This window comes from Abrus precatorius, unplaced genomic scaffold (genome assembly GCF_003935025.1).
Source record: "Abrus precatorius isolate BTA unplaced genomic scaffold, Abrus_2018 Scaffold3, whole genome shotgun sequence".
Classification (NCBI taxonomy): Eukaryota; Viridiplantae; Streptophyta; class Magnoliopsida; order Fabales; family Fabaceae; genus Abrus; species Abrus precatorius.
In genome coordinates, this window is record NW_020874373.1 from 30,508 (window position 1) to 56,870 (window position 26,363).

At 30.4% G+C, this 26,363-nt stretch overlaps 2 protein-coding genes across 2 annotated transcripts; one reads left to right on the plus strand and one right to left on the minus strand.

Moving 5' to 3' along the window:
- Positions 1-4,685: 4,685 nt before the first annotated feature.
- LOC113861966 (cytochrome P450 94A1-like) lies at positions 4,686-6,958 on the plus strand. Its single transcript, XM_027495096.1, has one exon. It carries the CDS (start codon positions 4,779-4,781, stop codon positions 6,321-6,323), a length of 1,545 nt encoding a protein of 514 aa, XP_027350897.1. The 5' UTR covers positions 4,686-4,778; the 3' UTR covers positions 6,324-6,958.
- An 11,654-nt stretch (positions 6,959-18,612) lies between these two features.
- LOC113860715 (cytochrome P450 94A1-like) lies at positions 18,613-20,139 on the minus strand. The gene has a single exon (XM_027493215.1). The coding sequence runs from the start codon at positions 20,137-20,139 to the stop codon at positions 18,613-18,615; it is 1,527 nt and encodes a 508-aa protein (XP_027349016.1).
- Positions 20,140-26,363: the final 6,224 nt, after the last annotated feature.

Consider the following 26,363-nt stretch of genomic DNA (forward strand, 5'->3'; position numbering starts at 1 on the left):
AGCTACCATGTTTAAGAAAAGAAAAACATTACAACTATAAAAAATGATAAATAAAAACTTTTGCAACCAAGACTTTACGGAATTTATGAGATGTCATTTAAAATTTATCGTTTTATTTAACGTGAGGGCATTTGAACATATTTTACTTCTTTTAGCGTGCATGTAAAATTTTGCATTTTCCTAACTTAGCAAACATTAGAATCAATTAAACCACCAACTCCAATAAAACTACGACATCTCAAATTTTTTTTAGTTACGCTCTTATAATGTCTATAATTAACTAGTTATACAAATACCATATATTTATCAATATTTACTTCATTTAAATTATAATTAACGATATAAAATAAAGAAAATGTAAAAGAAATATTAAAACAAGAGCAACTCCTCTATGGAAGGCATGTCAAAAATCAATCAAAGTCTTTGAAGGATAAGTTCACGAAAACACGGAAGATAAAACACTATTCTTTTGATGAGAGTGGCATGTTTCTCAGACTTTGGCACAGAAACTATCACGTGAAGTTACTCCTTTACTGTAATCTGAACTTGTCCCCAAGCATGAGTTCTTCCCCGTGAAACGTTGAATCACATTTCTGAAGTTTACAATGTCGGTTTTAACGTAGCAAGTTTTGGTCAGGAGAAAAAATATATTAAAAGATTGAAAAACTCATTTTTGAATGAGCGAAGAATATAACTGAAGTTCATTAACAACTTCTTACACAGTAGACCGTTAAGTAAAATAACGAACTTTTGATAGGTAAAATATCATGCAGCAGCAAAGGATTTAAATCGGCTTTTATGACAACATATGGTAAATAAAAGTCAATTAAAATTAATTTTTTATTAATAAAAAATAATTGAAATTAACTTTTATATAACTCAAAGTAAAATATTAATGTAAATTTGTTTAATCTATAGTATATACATAATATGTCATTTAATTAATTTTATTTATGTAAAATTTTATTTATTTTTTATTTTTTTTAATTCACATCTAAATACTTTTATTCTAATAAACAATATTTTTAATACTTTTTTCTACTTTTAAATCGTTACACATGGTCGAGCTAAGACATTTTATGTATCTTAAGAACAGCTAAGCCAAGATATTTTTTGTTTCTTTTTCTAGCGGTACATATGGAGTAGAGTAGGAGAGAGGGAGAGAAAGAGATAAAAAGAGTATTATGTTAATATTTAGTTCATGTGTTGCAAGTTTAACGAAGTTGCCAATTATTTTTTCAAGTGCTGCACGGGATGATTTCACCTTGTCAATTATATATCCTATTTTGCTAGCGCAGACGGACAAAACAAATTACCTTTATAGTTTAGGGGGTTTTAGGTGGCAGAATATAACAGGTCTCTTGGTAAATGGTTGTGGCAAGATGTTAACTGTTCTAATTCATTGTGGGTGCGGGTGTTAGAATCTAGATATGGAAGATTAGCTTCTTCTCTTCAGCGTTCATCAGTTCACAACATATGTTCTTTGTGGTGGCGTGATTTGCTGGAGGTTATTCATCAAGGGAATTCATAGCTGGATAAGAAGTTTGATAGAAATGTGGGTGCAGGTTTACACACTCTTTTTTGGAGAGATAAGTGGGTAGGAGGGGTGCAATTGTATGAAGCATTTTCGTGATTACTTGCAGTGGCGAGAAATGCTGAATCACGTGTAGTGAAGAATGGTTTTCATGATGGCACTAGATGGGTTTGGAATGTTAGTTAGCGAAGAGAACTCTTTCAACATGAGATCTCGAGCTTTAATCTTTTGTTAGAGCTTGTGGACGGAGTTTCTATTAAGTTACTACAAGAAGATAAATGAGTATGGAGGGTAGATTCTTCAGGTTGTTATTCAGTACAATCTGCGTATTCATGGCTATTTGAACTTTTTGGTGGTCCTAATAGTGTAGATCAGTGTACGGCAGATACCTTACAAAGGCTATGGAGAGGGAAGGTCCCTCTTAAGTGTCTGGTTTTTTCTTGGCAATTGTTGTTGAATGCACTTCCTTATAAAGGTTTACTGATCGATCGTGGTGTTTAAATTGATAATATAACTTGTTGTTTCTGTTATGGTTTGGAGGAACTTCCAACTCATTTATTTTTAACGTGCTCAGTTTCATCTCAAATCTGGTACTTTACTGCGCGTTGGCTTGGATTCTCACTGGTTTTGCCTTCAGATTTATCGACTCACTTGCTTTCTTGGGTTGGTGTTGGCTGTAGTAAAAAAGAAGGAATATGCTTATTAATTATTTGGGTAAGTACAGTGTAGTCTTTGTGGTTGCATAGAAATAGAATTATATTTTCCAATGGTGTTTTGGATGAGAGGGAAGTCCTAGATTCTATTATTCTGAGATCTTGGAAATTGTTATCACTTGTTAGTAAGGGAGAAACTATTATGTTAGCTGATTTGAACCCACGAAATTGCATCTGTCTTAATTTTGCATAAGTATATTTTTTTTTTATTTCTCTGAGTAAATAATTTTTTGTGTATATAGATTTTGAGTTCCCCTTGAACTCTTTTTAATAAGATTTGTTTTGCCTATAAAAAAAAAGAATATAACAGGTCTCCTATCTTTTTAATGTCAAGTAATTATTTAAATTTTTAATATTTTTACTTTTTTTTTTTGCTAAAAATATTTTTACATTTTAAATTAAATTTTGTAATATAGCCTTTTTATATTATTTTTTTTTCAATTTATTCACATCTCACCTACTCTCATGGCTTCTTCCATCTATCTCCATGCCACCTTTCAACTGATAATCAAACGTCACCCTATTTTTAGACGCATTTGAAAATTATTTTTCGTTCTCAATAGCTATAGTGCGGCCCTTCCGTCACCTGAAAAAGGAGGAACGCTGCTTCTGTCATCGACGGCGCAAGATCATTATCGATGTGTCTTATGTCACCATTTGCCTCGTCGGTGTCACTGTGTAGGAAGGGAGCTTCACAACTGTCCTACATCTCAAAACCTTAAAAGCAATGGGTTGTGACCCCTAACTAGTCTATGTCTCCTGACTTTCTTCTTTTTATTTACACTTAATTCCAACATTTAGGAGGTCGCCAAAGCCAGAGCGCGATTCGGATGGAGATTAAATTCACAAGGTGCAAGTATAGTGATTTATTCTGGCTCGGCATTGTACCCGATCTAGATCGATTCGTTGGTCGGGATTCATATTTTATGGTTAAGCCAGGAGATCGATGACGTTGTACGGAAACGCACGTTTCAGAATTGATGTTATCAGAAGTTGAGTTGGAGGGTGGGTGTCCATTCCGGTGACCACCAATGATGATTCTCGCAATGGCACCACGGAACAACTTCTCCTACTTGTTATTTGTTGTCTAAGGCCAAAGGAGAAGAAAGAAAAGTTGCATCAGTGGCACAGAGAGAGAGAAGGGTGGGCCACAGAGGGAGTGCCGAGAAAGAAATCTTGAGGAAATTTGTGAAGCTAATTGTCGGACACATAAAAATGAGACATTGAAAAGGTTGTAGAAGACTCAAAACTAATAATTTTAAAAATTTTGAGGTTGAAGATGAGTTATTATAAAAATTTCAATATAATTTAAAGGACTAAATTAAAAATAAAAATATTATGAAAATATTATGACATGATACCATTAAAACATTAATTTCAATTTTATTGGTCATTAAATGGAGGGTTCTTAAACCCCTAAAATATGAAAGTACCAGAGAAATTTCCAACAAATTATCAAGGAGTTGACATGTGTTTTAGTAGAGTTTTGTTAATTATGATCCACATTTTTTAAGTTTTAATTATAAAAACAAAAGTTTTATTTTTAAATAAGATATGTACGCATTATTTATAATTAAACATACATTTTAAATACGTAAATAATTAATTAAATTATTTAATATTATAAATATTTTTAAAATATAATATTTTTAAAGAAAATAATATCTTTAATTAATTTTATTTATAAAATAATAATAATTTTATAATTTAAAAGTATAATTATTTTTTATTTTTATCTTAAAAATAGTTATCATCCTAAACTTCATTTTTAATTTTTTTAAGATTATTTTTTATATATAACATTTAAAAATTATATATATTGAAATATAAAATTTTTAAAAAATATATAAAAATATAGAGTTTAAATATTTTCAATAATAATTTTTATTGCAAGTAAAAAAATTCAAAAATGAAAATGAAAAAAAGTGATAAAGTCTTAAAAATTGTAAATGACAATTTTTAAAATAATAATAAAATATTTTAAAAATATATAAAAGTAGTTAAAATTTATTATAAATATTTTTGAAAAAATATATTTATGTAATTTTGAAAGAAAAACATATAAAGAAATCCTTATTTTTATTCAATTATTTATGAATACTTTTTTAAAATAGATATAATAAAAAATTATAATTTTTAATACAAATTAGATAATTAAATATAATATATTTTTATATTACCATTTTAAATAATTATTTTTTAAAAATGAAAGGAGTATATTTTATGATATATAATTATTTTTTGTTAATTTTAATAAAAAATATTTATTTTTTTATAAATAAGAAAAGAAACATTAATACAACAGAAGTGACGACCTCGCTTACCTCTCGGTTCCAGCCAGGTGTTAAATGCCATTACGTAATGCATTATGCCACTTTGACCAGTCCACAACTATCCTCTCTATATAAACCAATTTTCCATCTCTTCAGAGAACATACAAACGACAACACAATATCTCCACATCTAAATTCCAACTTTACCTTTTCCTACCATTAAACACTTGAATCTGTTTAGCATCCAAACTTTGAATTATGATTCAGACGCTTCTGCTGTTACTATCTTCCTTCTTCCTCTTCTTCATCCTTCCCATCCTCTTCTTCTTCCTCAGGGATTCATCCAAAGGTCTGAAGAAGAAAGAGACAGCTTCTACAGCTACCACCACCCTCCCAAAAGCATATCCACTCGTTGGTTCCTACTTAGCCTTAAAAGCCATCGGCAACCGTCGTATACAGTGGTTCTCCGATATTGTCAGAGTCTCACCGGCCGCCACCTTCACCTTCCACCGCCCCTTGGGCCACCGCCAAGTCTTCACCGCCAACCCCGCCACCGTACACCATATTCTCAAGACCCATTTCTCCAATTACCAAAAAGGCACCCTCTTTGTTCACACCCTCTCCGATTTTCTAGGCACAGGAATCTTCAACACAAACGGCGACAACTGGAAGTTTCAGAGACAGGTCGCCAGCCACGAATTCAACACTAAGTCTCTACGCAAATTCGTCGAACATGTCGTGGACGCCGAATTCTCCAAACGCCTCGTCCCCATCCTCGATTCAGCCGCAACACAAGACCAAACTCTTGATTTCCAAGACATTCTTCAACGATTCGCGTTCGACAACATCTGCAAAATCGCGTTTGGCTTCGACCCCGAATACCTAACGCCGTCCGTTGAACGGAGCAAGTTTGCGCAAGCCTTCGAAGATGCAACGGAGATCAGCAGCAAACGGTTCCGTGAGCCATTACCCATAGTTTGGAAAATCAAGAAACTACTTAACATAGGATCTGAAAAGAGACTGCGAAGCGCAGTTTCGGAAGTTCACGAATTCGCGGAGAAAATAGTGAGAGAGAAGAAGCGTGAACTGGAGGAGAAGTCCTCGCTTGAATCTGTGGACATGCTTTCGCGGTTCTTGAGTTCGGGGCACTCCGATGAGGACTTCGTGAAGGATATTGTGATAAGCTTTATACTCGCGGGCAAGGACACGACGTCAGCAGCGTTGACGTGGTTTTTCTGGCTGTTGGCGAAGAACCCGCGTGTGGAGAAAGAGATTGTGAAGGAGATAAGTGAAAAATCGGAGGCTCCGGTGTACGATGAAGTGAAAGAGATGGTTTACACGCACGCGGCGTTGTGTGAGAGCATGAGACTGTATCCTCCTGTGCCGATGGATTCTAAGGAAGCAGTAAACGATGATGTTTTGCCGGATGGGACAGTGGTGAAGAAAGGGATGATAGTGACTTACCACGTCTACGCAATGGGAAGAATGGAGAGTATTTGGGGCAGTGATTGGGCTGAGTTTAGGCCTGAGAGGTGGTTGGAGAGGGTTGAATCGGGAAAGTGGAGGTTTGTGTCGAGGGATTCATTCACGTATCCAGTTTTTCAAGCAGGTCCTAGGATATGTTTGGGGAAAGAAATGGCTTTTATGCAGATGCAGAGGTTGGTCGCTGGAATTCTGAGGCGGTTCGCGGTAGTTCCAGCTGCGGTGGAACAAGGGGTGGAGCCCAACTTCATTTCCTTCTTGACTTCCCATATGGAAGGTGGGTTCCACGTCAAGATCCTCGAAAGGGTTCATTCTAATTGAAGCCGATAGTCGACACTCGACACTATTACTCTTGCTATCAGAGACATAATGTATACATGTCGTTTTATTTAATTGTTTTTTAATAGAAAATAACTATTTTTCATGGATTTCAACATATACAAGAACGGTTGAATTGGTGTTAAGCAACTGAGGAGTTCTTGAATTTGTTTAGGAAAACGTTTCATGGATATCTCCTTGGGTCTACACACTTAGAGATAGATTAGAAAATAAAAAAGTCCATAAATATAATAAATAATGTAATTGTTTGGGTGAAAATTTTAAATTTACTCCCTTGTCAATTATGATACATGGTTGGATTGGTACCCTCTTATAAATTTAAAAGAGATTTTGTACTAATTTAACATAATTAACGAGACTAATAAATATGAAAAAGATATATAAAATAAGATAAATAAATAAAATTGAAAAGTAAAAATAACTCAAGACAATGTTATATTGAATTAATAAATAAAAAATAACAAAATATATGAACAGTAAATTTAAATTACAAACTCAAAAAATCTACACACTCGTTGTTTTCCATAATGTTGCCAAAATCAATCATGATATGCGAATTTAAAAGGTTTTCTCGAAATTTTGCCTAAAGAATCTCTAGTATAATGTTTGCAACCTTGTCTAATGTAAAGAAAAAACAAAACACCTAGACCAATTCCAAAAAGTCATCTTCTGAATCGGAATTAAAATAATATTTTATAGATTAACAAGAAAATAATTGTTGAATGGGCTAGAACAATTGTTATTGACTTACTATTGGTGTTGATTGCTATGACAAGTAATTATCATTAACTTATTTTTGGAAGTGGAAGTATGAGAATATTCAACTACCTAGATGAGCTTTTTTGGTGGAATGTTTCTAATTGAAATCATCTTCCTTACATTTGAGGCTTGGTTGTCCCTAGGTTGAAGCACATGAAGAGAAATAATTTTTGCTAATTTAACATTGAATATAAAATTATTATCATAGTGAACTCACTTGTTGATGTTGACCATTTAGATGAGATTAGTTGATAAACGCTAAATGTAGATTATATTCTCACAGTAAAACTATTTATAAGGACAAATAAACTTAGTTGATTCAATGTAAATGGAACTATACATGAAGATATATTCATAGTGGATTTACCTGTTGATGTCGATCACTTTGTTTATGTGTATCCTTGCTTGTAATTCCAGCAATTCAGGACCAACAATCTGGTTAAAATTAAAGCCTTTTTTAACATTTAAGCAATTTGGGATCAATAGTGTTATAAAAAATGTAAAAGTTTTTCATAGTGACCATGAAAACTTTAGAATGTAAAGGTCTTTATTGGTGAACTTGAGCCAATTACACACTTTGAGATAAAACTTCAACAAATGTCACTAGTATTGGAAAAATCAAAACCTAACACTGTAGAATTGTAAAAGGTTTGACGTAAAGAATTTTGTCAATCATTCACTTTAAGACAGTAACTTTGACATATGCCCTTAACTAATAATGAAAAGTATTTGCAGTGACATTTAGAATATGGTTAATCATATACCCTGATATGTAACTTTGATAGAATAGAACTCGTGTTAATCATATATTTCACCCTAAAGTGTAACTTGACATTGTATAATTTGTGTCAATTTATGCGCTTAATCTTAAGATGTTAAGTATATATAATTGTTTTTGTACTTCTAAGAGTTAGAATACTCTAAGTATATTGTGGTCAAAACTACTATGATTTGATTTCAATCAAATAAATGCCTTTTAGTGGTGAACTTTATAATGTGTCACTTAACTATTTATGTAGTTTGAAAAATTAGCACTTTTGTGACATTTTTGTGGGCGAACTATCATCTTCACTAATACTTTTAGTCAAATTTTAATGTTCCAACAATAATATAACAATAATTAAAAAAATATGAAAGCAATATTCATAACATTTAGATATTATTTATTTTAATGTCCGATCTTCTTATATTTTGAAAAGTATTATTCACCATAAATATCATGTAATATTATTGCATGTGACAAGACAAAAATTTGATTTAAAAATGGATAATCAGTTTAATTAAATAATTTAATAAACTTTTACATAATTACATCAATTTAATTATAAATTGTATTTTAAAAATTTTATTAAAATCAATTTAAAAAGTTATGAATTATTTTTTAAAAATTCTTTATCAATTCTTTCACCCCATCCTTTTCAAATTTGAAGAATATTAGAGTAAAAGAGGTAGATTTGCTTGCAGTGTATCGAGGAGACTTGGAGGTGATGTGGCCAAAGTTGCAAAGAAAATTTTCTTTATTTAATTTTTTTTATAATTAATAAGATTAAACGTTTTTGTTAAAATGTTGGGGAAAGGAAATCCTGTACTTCATCCTTCCAATTTTCAATATTATATATTTGATCAAACACGAGGATTTTTGGGTCACAAGCGCGCTCTATTGAATGTTAGTATAGATAAAGTAGCACAGGTCAAAGGACATAGGTTCCACTTACTTTCCTTCTAGTCCACTGAGTTAGACTGATTCTTTGTCCCGTCAAAGGTAATATTTGGGCTTTTTTATTTAAATAATGTAAATTAAAAATCTAATTCTTAAAGTATAGATTTTTTCAAACTAATTTCCTGTGTCTAGGGTGGATATGCCACGTTGGCTATAAATTTCACCAAAACAGCTGGCAAAAATTAATTTTTTTAATTTTTTAAATAATAAATTTCGTCATTGATAACGCGAAATTAATTAAATTGCAGCACGTGTCAGAGTATCAACAGTTTCGCCATTTAAATGGCAAAATAAATGTGAAGTTTCGCCCCCACCGTTGCGCAACTAATAAGGAACTGACGCGTGGATCTGACTCAATTGTTTCGCCACTAAAAACGCAAAAAATGAAAAATAAAAATACATAAAATTTAAAATAGACAGATGGAAAGTGGCGAAGACACGTGGCAAGATCGTACGTGTTGCGCGCTGTTAGTGGCAAAAGTTAGTTTCGCCATTATTGTGGCGAAACTAATGGAAGGGTGACACGTGGCGGGCGGCACAGTAACCATCTCTGCCCCTTCTTCCTCTTTGGTTTCTCTTTTTTTTTCCATTTCTTCTTCTTCCATCCGACGTCCCTCCTCTCTTCCATTTCTGTTTGTTTTTTCATTGCCTAAAGCTTGCAAGGTGTTCATAATTTTGGGTAAGATTTTACAGTTTTTATTTATTTTAAGATAATGATATTATTTATATTTATATATAATTATATATTGTGTTTATTATTTTAAAATGCTGAAAGATTTAAAACGTATTTTATTTTGCAGGTTATTACAAGTTTAGGGAGTAGTGAAAGATTTAAAAGAAGCTTAACAAAGGTTAATAAAATTGATTTAGTTAATTTTTAATTATATTTCATTAATTTATGTTTAGATTAATAGGTTAAAAAATAAAGTTTGACTGATTATGTTAAATTATAAATATTTTTTGTAGTCAAAGAATAATATAATAATATTTGTTAATTAAATGTTAGTAAAAGATTATTAATATGATGTTGTATAATATAATTGTTATATATTTATTTAGAGAATAATACAAAATTAGTTAAAAAATAATTTAATAACAATAATAAAAAAATATTTGGTTTAATTGTAAAAAATATTTTTGATACCTAAATAAATTTCAATTATGGGAATTTTTAAACCTAATAAAATATTTTTTATATATTATGATAAATATGTTAGTAATTTGTATGTAAAAAAAATTATTGTATTATGTAAAATATTTATTTTAATTTAATTTTTAAATGTAAATGAAATTTTGTGTGATTAAATTTTTAAAATTAAATAAGATTAATTAAATATATTATAATTAAGTTAGTAATTTGTATGTGAATATAAAAAACAAATTATGATATTACGTTAGTTATATGTTTAAATTTTAATTTGAATAAAATTATACTTGATATGTAATGATAGAAATAATTATTATTAGTTAAGTTAGTTAAATTTATGCTTTTAATTAAGTTGTTGTAATTTAAATATTTGTATGAACATATTTGTTAGAATAAAATTATGCTTATACAAAGGTAGGACATATTTGTTAGAATTTTTGTCTAATTAGAATGTGGTTAAAATTTTATAATAAATTAAAAAAAGTTGTAATTAGACATGTTAGGTATTTTTGTTAAATGTGATAATGATTTGTGCGTAATAATAAGCATTTTATAGAATTATGTTAGGTTCATATTTTCATTAAACAAGAAATACTAATAATTTTATTGACGAATGAAGTTGATATTTCTATGTATATGTTGTTTTTATTTTATTTTTTTGTATAGATGGCATCATCTTCGGGACATAATAGGGTTATTAATTCTGAGTCAGAAGATTCATCACTTCTTCGATTTCAGAGTTTTCATGTCTCTGAACATATTTGGGATGGACGTGATCATCCAATGTTGAGGGTTAGGAAGAGTCAAAATATTCCTGGTGGATTAGTTATTCCTCAGGAAATTATTCCACATTTAGAGTTAGCCGATTTTATTGGAGTGGCTAACTTATCCTAATTTTCTCTGGATGTGGGACTGATTACTGCACTAGTTGAGAGGTGGAGGCCTGATACGCACACTTTTCACTTGTTCCCTGGAGAGTGTACTATTACTCTACAGGATATTGCTATCCTATTGTGGCTACGCATAGATGGGAGACCGGTTATAGCACCTACTGGAGGTGATTGGACTCAGATTGTTAAAGACCACCTAGGTATCAGACTAAGGCCAGAGGCTTTTGTTGGGAGTTTTTTGAAGATGAGCTAGTTGGATGAGCACTTTAATCATATTGGGATGCATAATGAGAATGCTCTGCAGATTACTCGGTTTGCTAGGGCATATATATTGAGGCTGATTAGAAGGTTCATGCTTCCTGATCACTCTAGCAATAGAGTCTCTGTGAGGTATTTAACTTTACTTGATGACTTTGAGTTGACGGGTCAATATAGTTGGGGATCTGCAGTTCTAAGTTATTTGTATCGAGAGCTATGCATGGCCACCAATATTGATCGTGTTGATATTGGAGGACTTGCTGCGTTGATTGTGATATGGGCTTGGGATAGATTTCCCCATCTAGCACCTAGTAATCCCCCTCATATACGTCTCAATCTTCCATATGGTGTGAGGTAAGTTGGAATAGAATTTTGTATGCATTTATTAGGATTTTACCCTTCAACCTATGTTGATGAGGTAATATATGTTTGTATTAAAACTTCTCTTGCAGATGGTTATCACATGGTACAAGGAAAGGAAAGAAGGATGTCCAGTCATACAGATATATATTAGATTGTTTAACACGTGATGAGGTAATAAATAATTTTCAGCTAGGGCACATATATTTAGTATTAAAAAAACTTGAGTTATTAAACACTTATTGGTATACCATATTTTAATTAATTGTCGTGAATGTTTTTTTACAGATTGTATGGGTGCCATACAAAATGAAGCTCATCAATATGTTGCCACCTATCTGTAGAGACAGTATGGACTTATGGAGGGCAGTGGTGCCCTTGGTATGTTTTCAGGTATGTGAATGGTACCAACCTGATCGAGTGATGCGTCAATTTGGTATGATACAACATATACCTAGGGCTCTTTACCAGCCTAACCAGGAGGTCGAGATAGGCCAAGGCAACGCATCTTGACTCCATCAGATCACGATCATCAACCACATAGGGGGGATCAACAATGACGTATATTATATGTTATGTGTTATTTAACATTTTAGTTATAGTGCACTGATGTATGGATTTCTTTATGTAATAATTATCATCACGGTTTCTTATATGTTTTAATACGCTATTTATATCCTTATGATATTTGGGCACAATTGGTAAATAAACTAACACAATTTCCATTAAGGTAAATAAACTTACACAATTAAATGAAGGTAAATAAACATTAACACATTCACAAAATGCTAAACATATACTAAAATAAAATCAACCTGACGTTTAATCACCATGATTATGTTGAGGACAATGACATCAATTATGGCCTACTTGATTACATTTGGTACATCTTTGCCTACTTTGTGACTCAACCCAGTCTATTTCATTCCTAATGCGAGTTGACTTTGGTCGTCCTTTACCTCTTACTCTTTCAACATCAGGCATCAACTTCCATCCATTATTCGTAACGATATTACAATCATTTCCAAGTGGGTTCCATTGTGCAGAATATGCATTGACAATATATTGCATTGAATAAACTGGGTCAACATATTGCCAAAAATTAATACTCATAGCTATACAGGTAGCGATCACATGCGAGCAAGGAATTCGATATGACTAAAATCATCCACATTCACAAAATCTTCTAGACAATATAACTATCAATTTTTGTCCACCCCTTTGTGTTATTGGATTAAACGCTTCTTCCACTTCAAAAGTAGTTCTTTGTATGTCATACCGACGAACTATATGTGATGAAGCTTCTTGTTGATTTTTTTGAATCTGTATCATAACTTTACGAGAAAACATGCTTCCATTATGTAGGTCAGACATAGCCTCTTCTCCATGCTTAACAAAATATTCAACCAACCGTCTATACGTTGCTTTTACCAGTGCAGTTATGGGTAGATTTCTAGCACCATTTAATACCTTATTCACAGCTTCTGAAAGATTTGTGGTCATGTGTCCATAATGTCGCCCTTCCTCATCATAAGATAATGCCCATTTCTCTTTTGATATACAATCAATCCACCTATTTATATCTTCAGATTGATTACAAAATGTAGTTAACTTTTGCTCAAATATGACCTTTGATAGTGTATAACCTACATATACAACATTCAATTCTTCAACGACAATAAATATTATGCATCAGTTGCTAAATAATAATTCCATAATAGATGTAAGAATAATAAAGAGTACCCAATTTGATGAGCTCTTTCTTCAATGCTATATTTTTAAACCGGTGATTAAAGTTGCTAGTAATATGACGAATCAATGCCAAAAACCATTCCTAAGCTGACAAAGTTTCTCCTTCAACAATTGCAAATGCTACTAGAAAGACACAATTGTTACTTACCATATAAGAATGTCTCATCTACTTGTAAAATAGGTTTACAGAATTTAAAAGCTTCATGACATTGTTTGAAAGACCAAAACAACCTTTCAAATACTCTAAACCTGTTATCCAGTTGATGACCAATCACATACTCTTTCGTTTCAATTTTATAAACGGATCCAGGAGCATGTATTCTAACCAATGTGGCAACATACCGTATGATTCATCCCAGTCACCAAAAACTTGAACAATGGCTTTTTGCTTCGCCTTCCAAGTTTTTTTATATGAAATTTTGTATCCAAACTGTGCACTTATTCGCTCTTGTATTAATGAAATATGTACCGACGGTTCTTCGTTCACCATTCCTACATCAAATTAATTTGATTTACTTAAAAACAATTCAAATTGTATATAGATATTAAAACATAATATTATGAACATATAGAAAATATGTCTTACCAACAATGCATGAACATATCAAGTCTGAATCTAACTTTTGATGATCTTGAGACATTCTAAGATTGACACATGTATGTGAACCCCCCCCATCTAGTAATTTTTCACTTGGTTGAATTCTTCAGCAATGAAGCCCTCACTCTCCATGGACAACCAGAGGTATGGTTCAAGCATTTCACATACAAACATGTTGGTTTAGACTCAACCACAAAATAACTTTGATGAATCTTCATTGCGTAATGTTTCAATGCATTTTTCACATCTTCTTTACCATCAAATAACAAGCCAACGACTAAGGGATCTCCTTCAACCCATGAATTTACATCTTGAGAGTTTTCTTCAGACATCTTTTCATCAGGATGTTCCCAATTAATATACTTATATTGTGGAGTTGTATTCCAAAAAAGAATTATAGTATCTCTTGCATCATAATTTGCAAAAATTTGTCATATTATTATCAACATATTTAATGGAAAACAAAAAAATTTAAACAATAGTCCATATTACCTCCACCTAATCTGTTTTCTTGTATATTTAAGTTGGAATCAAACTCCCCTTGATCAGTAGAAGAAGAACTGTCTAGTGAAACTACTCCTTCATCACTTTCATCATTATAACTATCATAATCTGAGTCTTCATCAACTTCAATCCTAATTCCTTTATTTATTGCAACAAATATATAAATTATTATCTAACAAATACATATATTAATAAAATATATTATAAAGTAATTCATATTACCTTCATTGTAATCATTATTTTGCTGTGAAAGTGATAAATTTAAATTCATCATCTGCGACGGCACTGATGAACTCTCACCAATAGCAATATCCACATACAACTCTATAACATTTCTACCAGATTGTTGTTGAAATGCACTTATCATATAATCAATATCTTCATCATCACAAATATTCAAAGTTATATACTGTCTATTATTTCTATCAATCAAAAAACGTGAAATTAATCTAAAAATAACTTCATTACGATCAAGATTAAGTTTCAAATGAATTTTTCTTTTTAAGACTTCAAAACTTATTCCTCACTTTATCTGAATCATTTTCTTTCTTCCTTCAAAACTCGCACTTTCATTCCCTTTATAGATTTTACCATTCCAATATATCATTATAATATGTCCACTCATCCTGCATTTTTACAAATAAAATTTAATTAATATCTAATTTTTTTAACATTAATATCAATCAAATAATATTACTTCTATATTAATCAATTTATTTAATTAAAATAAAATAAACAATAACTACATTCATAAATTTACATAAAATGAAAAAAAAAAAAATCTAACCTATTTTCTTTCAAATGTGTTAGTCGACAAAGAACTTGCGGTATGAAAGTGGGATATACATATAAGAGAAGGGTGCAAATATTGATAAGGTTTGGTTGCTCAACTGCTCAACGAAAGGCTCAACCCAAGTAAAAATGAATGTACCAATCGAACCCAAGTAGAAGCGAAAGTGGCAATATATGTGAGCAAGTTTTGCCTTCCAAGTGGCGAAAGTGATGCAAGTTTTGCCTTCCAAGTGGCGAAAGTTGATGCAAGTTTCGCCACTTCATTGATGAAACAACGTGTTTCGCCCTGCACATGGCAAAATTCTCAGATATTTTCGCCATCAGAAATGCGAATTATATTTTTGCCTTTTCTTTGGCGAAACCTATTTAAAAATAAAAAAAAAAAAAAGTATTTTCACCATGTCTTGTGGTGAAACCTATTTTAAAAAAATTATTTATTATATTTTTGCCAACTATTTTGACAAAATTTATAGCCGACGTGACAAATCCACCTTATACAGAGAATTAGTTTGAAAAAAATCTATACTTTAAGAATTAGTTTTTTAATTTACATTATTTAAATAAAAAAAGCCTAATATTTGTCTCATTTGTTCTTTTTCTTCTGTAATCGAAAGTTTTGACTGTCTTCCGTTATCTTCTTTTACAAGATAGTCTAAGTTTATCCACCAAAAACAAAAGATAATCTAATTTTTTTCTTTTCTGCGTGCTGACTTTGTTTTGATGGCCAAAGAAAAACAAACAAAAATTGTTTTTGATACGAAGAAAGAAAGAAAAATAATTAATTTTCTTTTTATTTACTTGAACAAAGGGAAATAAAAAATCTATAAAATCAAGCAACCTTTGAATCTTTTTATTATAATAGTAGGTACGTAACTTGTTATATTTTATTCATTAATTTATTATAATTTAAAAATATTGTATCTTTCTTTTTTTGCTAATTTCTTGTCTGGTATATAAATCTAATTTTTATTATTCTAAAATCTTCTTACGAGAGAATGTTAACACAATAACACAAATACAGGAAAATAATAATTAACAAAAAAATATTTTCTTAAACTTATAAGAATCAACAAGGAACACTAATAAAAATAAAGAAAAATAAAATCATAAAACAGCATACGATACATATAATTATTGTTAACATGCAAAATCTCTCAAAATAAGAATAAAAAATCATGGATCAAAAATAATATACTGTGGTCAACAAATAATACAAGAAAATCTTCAATGAGTATAAAAATTGTGTTTACAAATAGTAAAAACAAATAAAGTACTAAAGATTGTTAACAAGAAAAAAAAATCCTAATTATATAGCACGAAATTGTGAAATCTATTTCTCCTTCTCTAGACGTTTTCTTGATGATTCAACCGAATAAAATAAAGATTCACATGTTATGAACCTATTGTAAAAAAATCAATCTGATTCTATGGTGAACAAATCTATTGCTACAATTTAAAAAATAACAATACGGTAAGGTGAGAAAATAATAATGACTTCTCTTTTTCTCTTCTTTCTTTATGATTTTACTATAAAGAGTCTCTCTATTCTTATATCCTATCTAACCTATCTATACTAATTTTAATGAGACATAATGAGTTAATATATTTTGAGCTTTTCTCTACGTAAAAAGGAAGCCCAAAAATTCAATACTTTTCTCTCATATAATTAAAATTTTATAGAAGATAACATATTTTTTAAACGATGTACAGATTAAGTTTTAATTAATCAATTAATTAAAACTATTTAATATTTTTTATAAACATTAAATTTTATTAATTTAATTACTAATTTAAAATTTATAATAAGTAAATGAAATTTATAAAAATATATAAAAATTTTAAATTATTTAATATTTTATCAAACTTTTTAAATGTATAATATATATTTTTTAAAATATAAAATAATCTTAACTATAAAATTAGACACTTATAAATATTTCATTTATCTAATATTTAACATGTATTATGAAGATAATATTATATCATTTAATTTTTAAATTAATAAAATTTGATATTTTAAAAAAATTAAGTGGAGTAAATAACTAAGACATACTCCTAAAGTTCCTTCCCAATAAATTTTTGGTAAAGAACTATTAAAATAATATTTGATACAAATAATGCTTTAATTTTTTTTAAAAATAATATGATAGTATTTTATTTTTTTTTCAAATTTGATAGAAGTGAATGGAAATATATTTTTTAAAATATCTATCGTATACATTTATAAACAAGGAAGAAGAACCTTAAAAAAAATAAGAATAATTTTAAACTTTTATAAGTGAGGATCAAATTTGTTCATGATACTAAATAAATCTTTTTCATGAATAGTAATAAATGTTAAATATAATTATTTTAATAAATAAGTAATAAATGAGGACATTTTTGTAAATTTTCTTAAAAACTCCTATTACTAAAATATCATTCTCAAAAAGTTAATAATAATTGAAAATAAAAAGATGTTCTTCACTGAATGCTACCTAACTGTATATTTACAACATTTCAACAAGCCAATTCACAACTTCTAGTTAACAGTTATATGCATAACGGTTGTAAAGTGTATTTATATTTACAATGTCCTGAAAATATCTTTAAAATTTATTTAATTTAAGGTGTACGGTAAATTTAATTTTATTGAAAAAAAATTATTATTTTTTTTATTATTATTATTGTTGTTGTTGTTATTATTATTATTATTATTATTATTATTATTTGTATTGTTACATAGTAGCCTTAGTTGTACTGTTATATATATGTTATGCCTTTGCAGTAATCAGTAAATCTATGATGAGCACATTGTCAGGCCATTTCAACCTTCTTAATGCTAGCGCTCGATCAAGTGAATATTATAACTCATGACAGCATTGCAAAAGCAAGGAATCAAGTGTATGTAAGTTGGAATAAGTAGCAACTTTCTGGGTCAGTGTCAATACAGATATGGAGCTAGTAAACAAGATAAAATGGTAGCTAGCTGCGGAGGGCTTTTAAGAGGATGTGAAGGACATTGGAATAAAGGTTTCTCAAGAAATTTTGGATATTGCAGAACTTTTGGGAATTTTGGAAGGGTTGAAATTAGTCAATTGCAAATGGGATTTGAGCATGTTGAACTGCATGTTCGTAGCTGGACTCTTTTGCTGCGCACCAACGAATTACTTGATTGATCATTAAGACCACCAAGACATATCATAATCTTGCGAACACCGGGACACTCCTAAAAAATTTAAAAATTGGAATAAATGATATTACCTCCGTTCTTATTTTATTTGTTCAGAAAGAGAAAGAATTTTATAATTATAAAATTCAATATTTTATTAAAAAGAATAGTTAGACTTTTTTTTTATTAACGAGTCTCTTTTTATCTTTTAATTCAAATGCTACTTTTTATTATTATTATTATTATTATTATTATTATTATTATTATTATTACACTTACCACAAAAAGTGGAAGAGTAAGAGCAAGAGTGAACTAGTAAGTGTAGTAAATAGCATTGTTTTTAATTTGAATGAACCCTTTGTAGCATCTTGACGGGCAATCCACCTTCCACCTGGGAAGTTAAGAAGGAAACGAAGTTGGGTTCCACCTCTTCTTTCACCGGAACCACCTTGAACCGCCTCAGAATTCCACCCACCAATCTTTTCATTTGCATAAAAGCCATTTCTTTTCCCAAACAAATTCTAGGGCCCGCATTAAACACCGGATAAGTATACGAATCTCTTGACACAAATCTCCACCTCCCTGATTCAACCTTCTCCAACCACCTCTCAGGCTTAAACTCTGTCCAGTCACTACCCCAAATACTTTTCATTCTCCCCATCCCATACACGTGATATGTCACCATCATCCCCTTTTTAACTACTGTTCCATCCGGCAAAATGTCATTGTTTTGTGCTTCCTTGGTGTCCATCGGCACAGGAGGATACAGCCTCATAGTCTCACACAATGCTGCGTGCGTGTAAACCATCTCCTTCACTTCATCGTACACTAGAGCATCAGATTTCTCATTTATCTCCTTCACAACCTCGTTCTCCACGCGCGGGTTCTTCCACAGTAACCAGAAAAACCACGTTAGCGCCAACGATATTGAGTCTTTGCCGGCGAGTATAAAGTTTATCACAACGTCCTTCACAAGATTATCGTCGGTGTGTCCCGAAATCAAGAACCTCGAAAGCATGTCTGCAGATTCAAGCGAAACCTTCTCCTTCAGTACACGCTTCTTCTCTCTCACTATCTTCTTCGCGAATTCGTGAACTTCTGAAACTGCCCTTCGGAGTCGCTTTTCCGATCCTATGTTCAGTAGCCTCTTCATTTTCCATATTATGGGTAATGGCTCATGGAACCGCTTGCCGCTGATCTCCAATGCTTCTTCGAAGGCTTGTGCGAATTTGCTCCGTTCCATGGACGGTGTTAGGTATGCTGGGTCGACGCCAAACGCGATTTTGCAGATGTTGTCGAACATGAATCGTTGAAGAATGTCTTGAAGATCTAGAGTTTTGTTTTGTGTTGCCGCTGAAGCGAGGATGGGGACGAGGCGGTTGAAGAATTCGGCGTCCATGACGTGTTCCACGAATTTGCGTAGTGACTTGGAGGTGAATTCGTGGATGGCTATTTGCCTCTGAAACTTCCAGGTTTCGCCGTCGGCGTTGAATATTCCGGTGCCAAGGAAATCGGAGAGGGTGTTAATGAAGGTGGTTCCCTTCTGGTAAACGGAGAAACGGGTCTTGAGAATATGCTCTACGGTGGCGGGGTTGCCGGTAATGATGTGTTTGTGGCCTAATGGACCGTGAAGAGTGAAGGTGGCGGCGGGTGAGATTTGGATAATATCGCCCAACCATTGGGTTTGGCGGTTTTGGTTGGCTTTGATAGCAAAGTAGGAACCAATGAGTGGGTATGCGCTTGGGAGGTTAATGTTAGATGAATTAGGAGCGGAAGAAGGTGTAGATCTAGAAAAGAAGAAGAGGTAGAGGGGAAGGATAACGAAGAGGAAGGAATGTAGTAACAGTTGTAGGAGCATCTCAATCATTGTCGATTTGTCGTTCCACAATGTAAAACAAATTAAAATATTAACTTGGTCAGTGTAGATGCTTAGTTGTTATTTATTTGTGGGGTTTATAACGAGAAAGTGTGTGTGTATATATATATACACACACACAGTGCAATAACTCCAAGGACAGAGATGGTGCCCGGCCACCGTGGCATATTGCTTGAACATCTTAATAAGATGAGATGAGAAATAGGCTCATTTAATTTTTTCAATGTTTTTTAAAAAATAAATTTATAAAATAATATTTTTTAAAAGTATCTATTTTATCTGTTGTCTTGACAAAATATTATTTTATTTTATTTTTTAAATCATATTTTATTCTTAATAGAGAGGAAATTATCAAATTGTGCCATGTGTTATTATCTAATGAGTTTTATATGTTGTAAAAATAAAACTCATATAACTAAGTCACATGTTATGTTTAGGTCAACTTATGAAATTGATTTAAAAAAATAATTAGAATATAATTTTTTTTTCTTTAAACTAGTTTCATGAATTGATTTTGACACGTAATGCAATTATGTGAGTTTTATCTGTACAACAAATGAAACTCACTTAATAATAGCATTTGGTTAATTTTGAGAGTTTTGTCTATAAAGTAAACAAAATTCACCAAATAATAACCAGTAGTGCAATTTGATAGTTTTATTTTTACTGATAACAAAATATGATTTAAAAAATTTATGTTTAGTATAAACAAAATAGGTGCTGAGATAGCAAGAAAGATCCACAGAAAATATGTTTTTAAAAAATATTACTTTAAGAATTTAAAAAAAAAATATTAAAAAATAAATCAGTCAAAGAAATGAGATTGTATAATAAAATTATATAATTTAAAAAAAATTGATAAAACATGTAATATGATGGAGAGACACCGTGCAAAATAACAAAAGTGTTATTTTAAAAAATTATTATAAAAATAATATAGCTCTTATGAAATATTTAACGAGGAAAGCCTTCACATTTTTATTTTGAATGTGATATTAAATAAATAAATACATAAAATAGAAAGATAAATGTTACAAAATTAAAAATATTATTTAAAAAATAAAACTTATCAAACAACAATCTTACCTTTAAAAAATAATAATTTTTATCACATTTTTTTATAATTTACTTTTTCTTTATGTCCTTATCATGTTATGTATTTTATTTATTTATTTATTTTATCTCTCTTATATTATAAATCTTGTTACAAATATATGTGTAAAAAAGTCCTTACTTATTTCCCTGCATTATCTTTTATGAAATGAGTTAAGAGACCAATTTCCTTTTTACTGTATAAGGAGGAGTGTAGAAAGTGAAAAAAACTATTTTTCATTTTATAATTTGAGAAATGCTAGTTATAATTTATTTTTGTATAATATGTTATACAAAATAAGATAGTAATAAGAAAAAACTGTAATGAGAGATAGGTAATGTAATAAAGAAATAAAACAAAAAATCGTACTGCAAAAGATAACACGTTTAATTACCATAAACTTGCTATAAGAGCATCCGATAGTTTGCGTGTTCCATACTAATTTCTTTTTGGATTGGAGACATGTAAAATTAATAAACTTTGATTTCTGTTATAAAACACATTTCTTTACGTAAGCGAATAAATCAGTTAGTGTTTTTTATTTTCACCCAATAGTTTTGGTTACGTAACCGAGTGAACCCAATATTTATTGAAGCTTGAAAGACAAGTATAATATATAAAATAATTTAATTTTTATATACGGTGAACGAAAATATTTTAACATAATTAATTGATTAGAAGTTACTTTATATATATTTTTAAAAATAATTATCATAAAAATAATATTTATTTATTTATTTAATAATTCACAATTAAGTGTATAAATTTTATATTGTTAATATATTTTAATTAAATTTATAGAGAATAAATACAATGCTATTTATACTTGCAAATTTGTAGTTAAAGTACGGTTGACAAAATGCTTGCTTCATATCTGACCTGCTTATAGCCATCATAATTCATAAAGTAGGTTGGCCGGCTTGGCCCGGTTATTTTAATTTTTAAAAGTCAATATCTTATATCACAAACAGGAGGATTTACAGCCATCACGCTTTTACGTTTGAAAGTGCTGTCTTGTTTATTGCTTTCTTGTAGAAAAACCAATATTTCAAAATATCTCAAGTTGTCTTGCCTTTCAAGACACCTTATGTTACTCTTTTACTTGTTCTGCAGTGCTTAAGAAGAATTTAAGCAGCTCAATGAACTTGTGAAAACCATACCCAAACTGAGAAAGAATAGAATTGAGAGAGAATAGTTTTAATACAGTATAATAACAACAAATAATTACATAGGGTAATTCTAGGAAAGAAATTATATATAGGAGTGATTTTAAAGGAAAGATTAAATACATTATTAAGAGTGATTTTAGGGAAAAAAAATATAGATATTAAATAAGCAGTAATAATTAGTAAGATTACTTTTCATTATACTCTACTAATATGATGTGAAATTGGAGATATGCTTCACCACTCTTAGCTTGTCTCAATTAAAACGTGTAAGAGTGACTTTAGGAAAAAAAATATAGAAATTAAATAAGCAGTAATAATTAGTAAGATTATTTTTCATTATACTCTACTAATATTATGTGAAATTGGAGATATGCTTCACGACTCTTAACTTGTCTCAATTAAAACGTGTGTGAATCAATGCTTTAATAAAACAATCTATTGTGATCTGAACTTGGACATAGACAACAATAACTTTTTTGCTTAATATTTGATCTTTTATGAAATGGATATCTTGTTTAGTTCTTAAGTGATAAATTGGATTAGATGCTTTGTTCTAAGATTGTCACACCATAGAATTAATGTTCTTGTATAAACATTCTGATTTCTTGTAATAAAGACTTAATCTAAGCCACTTTTGCTACAAGATTAACAAGTGCACGGTACTTTAATTTAGTTTTTGATCTAGATATTACTTGTTGTTTTTTAGATGACCCACTCACCAAGCTCTCCCCTATAAACTCACAGTGGCCTACTATAGACTTTCTATCATCCAAATTTTTGACCTATATGCATCTGATAACCCTGAGACATCAAGATCTGAGGAAAGTTTTATATGTAGCCCATAATCTATTATTCTTTTTAAATATCTAAGAATACGCTTGATACATTGCCAATGAAATGCTGTTGAAGCTTGCATGTACTGACTCAAACAATTTACAAATTAAGAAATGTCTGGTCTGGTGTTTGTCAAATATTGCAAAGCGCCAATTGTCTGTTTGGTTGGGTTGCTTATTATATCTCCTTCTACAGATATGTCCTTCCCAATCACCATGAGTATTAGAAAAGAAGAGGCATTTTCCATATTAAACTTTTTTAAGAGGTCCAATATATACATAATTTGTTGCAAATAAATATCACTTTCGTCCCTGCTTACTTCTACTCCTAGAAAGTAATATAAATTTCCAAGGTCTTTCAATGCAAACACAACATTTAGTTGTTGTATAATTAAGCTCAAAAAATGTCTATTACTGCCAAGAATAATAATATGGTCAACATAAACCAATAGGAAGGTATATAATTCTTACTCATGAGAAAAAATAAGGACAATTCACTTCTAGTGTTTTTGAAACTCCAATTTAGTATGTCTACTCTCAGCTTGTCATACTATGATCTTAGAGCTTGTTTTAGGCTATAAATGACTTTAGTGAGCTTGCACACATAACAGCCTTGCTGCATCTATAAAATTTTATGATTGCCTCATAAAAATAGTTTCTTTAAGTTCTCCATTTAAAAATGTATTGTTTACATTTAATTGCCAAATTTTTCAATTGAAATGTATTGCGATTGATAGAATGATCCTTAGTATACTTGCTTTGACTATTGGACTAAACATTTCATCAAAATCAAGTTCGGGTGCTTGTTGAAACCCTTTAGCCACCAACCTTGCCGTTTTTCTTCCTAATTCACCACTAGGCTTATACTTTATTTTAAACACCTATTTGGAGTTTATAATGTTCTTTTTCCTTGAAAAGGTACTAAGGTTCATATCTTATTGGTCAGCATGGCATTAAATTTAGTCAACATAGCTATTTTCCAGTTTTATCTCTCTAGAGCACTCTTTGCATTCTCTTGTTCTTACTTATCAGTCTTTTTATCTGTAAATCTTGGTATTTTTTGGCTTGAAAATATCATAATTACTTTTGGTCACTATATTCTCTAATTTTTACTTATCAATCTTTTTATTTGTAAATCCTACGTATAGTATTTTTTGGCTTGAAAATATCATAATTACTTTTGGTCACTATTTGACGTTGATTTCTTGATTATGTAGTAATGATTGGTTCAATGATATTACTAGTATCATAATCTAATTGTGGAATTGTTTATGGTGTTGAAACATGCTAAATGTTGCTAAAATTATTATTGTTCACAGATACATCATTGCTATTTTTGCTTCTTGAAGAGTTAGATATTGGAGTGGTTGTAATCTCTTCTGCTTATGCAACGTTTTCTCTTTCATTTGAATGGTTTCTAGTTGCTTTTAAAACCAGCAGTGCTAATAGGATACACTAAGCCAACATGATTAGTAATAATTTTATCGGGCCTTTTTTACAATGAGAAAGCCTTCATGGAATGGAAAGTGCTAATAATTATAAGTCAGACCAAACTTTTTAAAAAGCTAATAATTAGACCTTAAAAAATTACCTATGCCATGTATATATAACAGAACCAAATATTAAATCCAAGAGTTAAGTCCATTCAAATCTTACAAAATCTAACTTCCCTCAAATTATTTCCACCCCTACTGATTTTAGGTTAGGAAAAATTTGCTTTGATAAAATTAATTTTAAATTATTAAAAATTAAGAAATATGTTTAAAATAATTTCAACTATAAATTTAATCAAACAAGAATTAACTGTAAATATTTGTCAAATCAACACTTAGTCGGGCCATCTCAACCTTTTTGCACGCGGATACGGATAATCCACAAAATGCTCAATAATATGTGGACCAATGAGTAATAAGCCCTGTTGGGATTCTACGAGCCCAACTCAAGCTCAGTTATTGATGTTCATTATAAAAACAAACTCGGCTTTTGCTTTCGGCTTTTGCTTTTTAGCCTTAACTATATTGCAAGATTAGCCGAAGGTTCTCGAATGTTCGGTGTAGCTAGCTTTATTGGGCTAGTATGTACATACCCAAAAAGCCAACAACATATGAAAAAACATTTTTTCACCACAATTGACTAACTAAATAATCGTGAGTCCCATGTCGTATCGAATTACTTTTACGCACTCAAATGAATTTCAATAAATTATACTTAATATTTAAAAAATGTATAGAATATATTAATATATTTCTCTTAGATAAAATGAGTATATTTTTATTAATTTTAAAAATTGAACAAAGATATGGGGTTTAATGAAACCCTTATTTGACTTTGCATATAAAATCCAAATTAAGACTTTCACATTTACTATTAATAAATTAGTTCTTAAATGTAGACTCACTTCATTGGTTTAAGTCATAATAGATGTAAAATTGTAATTACTGATATGCGTGACTGGCGTTGTGTAATTACCGTCTTTTTAAAGTTGCCTATATTAAACGAAGGTTGAAACTTATTTGTAGTTGTAGGTCTTTGCCTGTGAAGCTTCAACAAAAAATAGAATATTCTCCTATTCTTAACTAACTATTATTGTTAACAAACTCCGTTTTTTTCCAATAAAACTAGATCGATTATAGGTTTGGCTTGCATTTTTTTATTGCAATTATTATAATTTTAATGTTTATTTTTCACCTTTTTAATTTTATAATTGAAGAAATTAGACGGTTGGTTGGATCGATTAAATTAAGAACAGATTGGCAGTCTAGTGAGTCCATTTAAAATTAAAGAATCAGATAAGTTAAGAACTGTATAAACATCGTTTGACGCGGTTAAAAATGGGCAAGTAAAAAAGTGACAGTTCTCTGGTTTAGAACTGGTCAACGTTGAAAGATAAAAATAACCCAATGTATTGAGTATTTTAGCGAACAAATAAAAAACCTGAGAGAAGAACATCACATCTCATTGTTATGTTTTAATTTCATTGTTAATCTCATTGTCCGCAGATTACAGCTAGCTTACAGCTCACAGTGCAAAACTACTGCTTAATTGAACCTCGCAGCACTTTTTAGAATAGCTGACGAATCTAAAGTTGAAGGAGGAACAAGTTCGTTCCTTAGTGTATAA